Source organism: Lycium ferocissimum, chromosome 3 (genome assembly GCF_029784015.1).
Source record: "Lycium ferocissimum isolate CSIRO_LF1 chromosome 3, AGI_CSIRO_Lferr_CH_V1, whole genome shotgun sequence".
Lineage (NCBI taxonomy): Eukaryota > Viridiplantae > Streptophyta > Magnoliopsida > Solanales > Solanaceae > Lycium > Lycium ferocissimum.
Window position 1 is genome coordinate 37,183,004 of NC_081344.1, and position 5,922 is coordinate 37,188,925.

The 5,922-nt window shown below is 40.1% G+C and overlaps 1 protein-coding gene across 1 annotated transcript; it reads left to right on the forward strand.

The window, feature by feature from the left end:
- The first annotated feature begins 265 nt into the window (after nt 1-265).
- Nucleotides 266-4,190, forward strand: LOC132048868 (uncharacterized). The gene is made up of 5 exons (XM_059439555.1): nt 266-332; nt 2,152-2,390; nt 2,480-2,746; nt 2,795-3,071; nt 3,913-4,190. Exons 1-5 carry the CDS (start codon nt 266-268, stop codon nt 4,188-4,190), a joined length of 1,128 nt encoding a protein of 375 aa, XP_059295538.1.
- Nucleotides 4,191-5,922: the final 1,732 nt, after the last annotated feature.

The following is a 5,922-nucleotide window of genomic DNA, read 5'->3' on the forward strand; positions in this document are numbered from 1 at the left end:
CACTTCCAGCCGATTGAGGTCAGAGAGGCAAAGGCCTATAAATTTAAGAGACATAGAAATAATGACATAAGTGTAAATGACTATTATCTCAAGTTTGTTTCTTTGGCCAAGTATGCTCCTCACATGGTCCCTGAAATGAGGGCTAGAGTTAGGCACTTTGTGTTGGGCCTTATACCCGACTTACATTGTGATGCGTATATTGCTGCTCAGAATGGAACGATGACTATCACCAAGATGGTTGCTTTTATTGGGTATTGAGGACAGAATGAAAGAGAAAGAAGCTCTTGAGAAAGAAAAGGACAGGGAATTCAATAAAAGAGCTAAGTCTGTAGGTAACTTCAGTCATCGGGGAGGGGCAGGAGGAAATTCTTCAAGAACAGGTCATCAGGACATGCTCCATCTGTAGTTAGTGCCCCAGCCCCAAAGTTTAGGAAAGATCAGAAGAGAAAGAGTTTCACGCCAACATACTCCTATTCTCAGGCTAGTGTGGGTCAGAAAACTTATGATAATCTGGTCTGCAGCAAGTGTGATAAAAGACACCTAAGGGAGTGTCGCATGGGTATGGATATATTTTATGGCTGTGGTCCTCGGGGCCATTTTTAGAGGGACTATCCATCAGCGATATAGGTTACCGACGGTAATTTGGCTTAGTCCACCAATTCAGCAGCTCCCCAAAATTCTCAAGCCTAGTCAGGGCATGGTGCAGCTAAGTCTAGTAATGCAGGTGGAGGTCGGAACGGCTGGTATGCCTTAGCAGGTCATCTGGATACAGAGGCACGTGCAGATGTTGTCACGGTACATTGACAGTTTTCAACTTCTAAGTTTATGCCCTTATTGACCCAAGATCCACTCTATCTTATGTAACCCTATTTATTGCTAAGAAATTTAGAATAGAACCAGAAAACTTGCATGAACCCTTTGAGGTGTCCACTTCAATTGGAGAGTCAGTTATAGCTAGACGTATTTATAAGGGTTTCTCAGTTTTAGTCTATCACCGCAGAACCATAGCCGACTTAGCAGAATTAGAAATGGTTATAATCATGGGTATGGATTGGTTAGCTTCATGTTATGCCACAGTGGGTTGTAGGACCAAAATAGTAAGATTTCAGTTTCCTAATGAACCAGTCATAGAATGGAAGGACAATTTAGTAGTACCCAGGGATAGATTTATTTCCTATCTTAAAGCCAGAAAGATGATTTCCAAGGGGTGTATATCTATCAATTAGTCATAGTCAAGGATAAAGATACCCAGACCCTAACTCTCCAGTCCGTGCCAGTCGTTAATGAGTTTTCAGAAGTCTTTCTAGAAGATCTTCCCAGAGTTTCTCCCGACAGGGAGATAGACTTTGGAATTGACTTATTTTTCGGTACTGAGCTGATATCTATTCTGCCATACAAAATGGCTCCAGCAGAGCTAAAAGAATTAAAATCCCAGTTGAAAGATCTTCTTAACAAGGGACTTATTAGTCCAAGTGTCCCACCTTGGGGCACGCCAGTCTTGTTTATTCGAAAGAAAGATGGTTCCTTATGCATGTGCATTGATTACCGTCAGTTGAAAAGGTCACCATTAAGAACAGATACCCTCTCCCCAGAATAGATGATTAATTTGAGCAACTTCAGGGTGCCCAGTGTTACTCCAAGATTGACCTCAGATCAGGATACCATCAGTTAAAGGTTAAGGATGTTAATATCCCTAAGAACGCTTTCAGAACCCGTTATGGTCACTTTGAATTTCGTGTCTTGTCATTTGGGTTAACAAACGCACCAGCTGCTTTAATGGACCTTATGAACAGAGTCTTTGCCCTATTTTGATTTATTCGTCATTGTATTTATTGATGATATTCTGGTGTATTCCCGTAGTAAGACTGAGCATGCAGAACATCTTAAAATAGTGTTGCAGATACTTCAGGATCGTGAGTTTTATGCGAAATTTTCCAAGTGTGAATTTTGCCTCAAGTCAGTGGCGTTTCTCGGCCACGTGTTTTAGGTGAAGGTGTGAAAGTTGATTCTCAAAAAATTGATGCCATAAAGAATCGACGCAGACTCACCTCAGTTTCAGATATAAGAGGTTTTTTGGGTCTGACAGGCTATTATAGATGTTTCATAGAGGGATTTTCCTCTATCTCAACTCTATTGACTAAGTTGACACAGAAAAAGGTCAAATTTCAATGGTCAGATACGTGTGGGCAAAGTTGAAGAAGAGGTTGACTTCTGCTCCATTTTTGATGCTACCAGAGGGAACCGAAGGGTTCGTGGTATATTGTGATGCTTCGAGAATTGGTCTCAGATGTGTCTTAATGCAACTTGATGAGGTTGTAGCTTATGCATCCCATCAGCTTAAGGCTCATGAAAAGAATTATCCGACTCATGACTTGGAATTGGCAGCTGTGGTTTTGCAATTAAGATATAGCGTCATTATTTATATGGAGTGCATGTTGATATTTTCATAGATCACAAAAGCCTGCATTATATTTTCAAGCAAAAAGAGTTGAACCTTAAGCAGAGGAGGTGGCTCGAATTGCTTAAAGATTATGATGTAGAGATCCTCTATCACCCAGGGAAGGCAAACATTGTAGTCGATGCTCTTCGTTGGCATTCCATGGGAAGTTTAGCTCATGTTGAGGCAGATAAGAGAATTATGACCACGGAAGTTCACCGCTTAGCTAACCTAGGAGTACGAGTCTTGGACTCCAAAGATGGTGGAGTTGTTGTTCAGAACAGGGCTTATTCCTCCTTAGTGGCAGAAGTGAAGGAGAAATAGTTTAGTGATCCCTACCTATTGCAGTTGAAATAGGGGATTTACAAGCATAAGACAACGGATTTTGAACAAGGGGAAGATGATGATACCTTAAGGTACCGCGACAAATTATGTGTTCCAGATTTTGATGAGCTTAGAGAGCGAATTATTTCAGAAGCTCACAATTCCAAGTATTCCATCCACCCAGGTTCCACGAAGATGTATCATGACCTTAAGGAAATTTGTTGGTGGAATGATATGAAAAAGAATGTAGAAGTTTTTGTGGCTATGCGTCCGAATTGTCAGCCAGTGAAAGCTAAGCACCAGAGTCCTGGTAGGTTGGCTCAGAATATTGATATTCTTGTGTGGAAATGGGCATGATAAATATGGACTTCATAACAGGTCTACCTCGCTCATCTCGAAGACATGACTCGATTTTGGTGATTGTGGATCGTCTTACCAAGTTAGCACACTTTTTGTTAGTTAAGACCACATATTCAGCAGAAGATTATGCCAAGTTGTATATTCATGAAATTGTCAGATTGCATGGGACCCCAGTGTCCATCATTTCAGATCGTGGTGCTCAGTTCACAGCGAACTTCAGGAAATCCTTTTAGAAGGGATTGGATACCAAGGTCAACCTCAACACAGCTTTTCAACCATAGACAGATAGCCAGGCAGAGTGTACTATTCAGTCTCTTGAGGACATGTTGAGAGCATGTATCCTAGATTTTAAAGGTAATTGGGATGATCATTTTCCTCTCATTGAAGTTTCTTATAATAATAGCTATCATGCTAGTATCAATATAGTACCTTTTGATACTCTGTAGGGGCGAAGGTGTAGATCACCCATTGGTTGGTTTAAAGTTGGTGAAGCAGAGTTGTCGGGACCAGATTTGGTCTATCAGGCTATGGAGAAAGTCAAGTTAATTCAAAAGCATTTGAGAAAGGCTCAGAGTCGCCATAAGTCTTATACAGATGTGCAGCGTAAAGACTTAGAGTTTCAAGTTGATGATTGGGTGTTTTAAAGATTTCACCTATGAAAGGTGTGATGAGATTTTGCACGAACGGAAAGCTCAGTCCAAGATATAGCGGACCTTATAGAATCCTGTGAAGGGTTAGTCAAGTAGCTTATGAGCTTGAGTTGCCGCAAGAGTTGGTGGCTTTGCACCCAGTGTTCCATGTATCCATGTTGAGAAAGTGTGTGGGGGACCCGTCTTTGGTTGTTCTTGCTGACAATATAATGGTTAAGGATGGCCTAACCTATGAAGAAATCCCCGTAGCCGTTCTTGATCGTCAGGTTCGCAAGTTGAGAACTAAGGATGTAGCCTCAGTAAATGTCTTGTGGAGGATTCAGAAAGTTGAAGAGGCTACATGGGAAGCCGAAGAGGACATAAAATCCAGATATCCTCATTTGTTTGAAGAACAAGCAGAAAACATTCAATTTAAATAACTTCTGAATCCATGTCATGTCCTTTACGTATTCATGCCTCACGTTTCACATCATGTTCATGTATTCAATATTCATGTCTCACGTCCCAGTGTTCGTGTTTTCACGAAACCATGTCATGTCAGTTCAGTCCCCATGTCCCATGTTATGTTTTCTTCACGTTCATGTACTCAAGCCATGTCCAGTCACATTCTTAACCACAGCCCATCATTCGAGGATGAATTATCCCAAGAGAGAGATATTGTAACACCTCGTACTTTTAAACTAAGCAACATTCATGATTCAAGGGATTAGAAACCAAGACGGGAAGTGTTGGGATTGGAAATTTTGCCTCAGATCGGTAAATTTGATTTCTACGTCAATTGTACGAGCCGTACTTCTTGAACGTACTCACGGGGAGAAATCAGAAGTCACTGGAATGTGACATTCTAGGTATGGCCAATATACACGGGCCATACGTCTGGCCGTACTTTGTGACCATATATTTTATACGGACCGTACTTTAAAGTACCGGCCGTACTTTCAAGCTGTATCTTGTTTCACAAAAATGATGGTTTCTGGAAATTGTCACATGAGGTACGCCCAGATTGAACGGGACGTACAATATTTTATGGCGTACATGTTGGCCGTATATTTGCCCTACTCAGCAAAAGTATAAATACGAGACTTGAGTTCTTTTTCTTATTTTTCATTTTCTCTAAGCCCTAGAACGAAGTCTTCTTCTCCCACCATCAAGATACACTAAGGTAAGCCTATTCCAAGTCTCTCAAGTGAATTCTAACAGGTGTCCATGATTTCTAAACAAGAACCCATTGTTCCAAACCTAGGGTTTTCAAGAAAACCCATCACAAGGATTCAAGATTTAGGCTTTTGGGATTCTTCTCAAGTTCAGACCATTAGTTACAAGTTTTTAAGCATTAACATGTATGTAGGGTTTCTATCTACGTATGAGAACATCATTGTTCTTCCCCACGCCACGTTCTTCAATGATTATACGAAAGTTTACCAAAACTAGGGTTCTAGACATGTTCATGATAACCCTAAGTACATGTACCATGATATACCATGTTCACTTTAATGATTCATCATTGTGTTCTTAATATTCCCTTTTGGTTATTGAGAATCTGTCTGTAATCCATGAAAAATCATACTTTGCATTCCATGGGTTCTTAAATGCAAGATATGGACTTTTATGTTTATTTTCATGAACTTCTACATACTTCCATGTTTTCATACAAGTTATACTATATATCTATCTTCAGGTTATAATATAATCAAGAATCATGTTTACAATCATGTTTATATAATTCATGGGCAACTAAGCCAATTATATCCATGTTCATGTTTTGGGAGTTGCACAGATTATCAAGAAGGTTTAATACCTAAAACTACGTATTCCAGAGTAGGATAAGGATCGCTCCACCTAGTTAGGACAATTCCTTCATGTTTAACCATTATGGGTTATTGGATCCATTCATGCATATTCATGTCTTGTGCCCCGGCAAGGTACAGGATGGCTTAGCTGATCGGGCAGAGATCAGACGCCACCTGTTACGTGGTGGTTACATGTCGGTTATACTAATGCTCTCCCATAGGTATCTTTACAGACTTAAAATATTTTATTCATGTCAAATTATATTCATGTTCATGTTCAGCTTACAGATACAATTTCAGTTTCAGTTCTGTTATTTCATTCAGCTGCTTTACATACTAGTACAATTTGAATGTACTGACG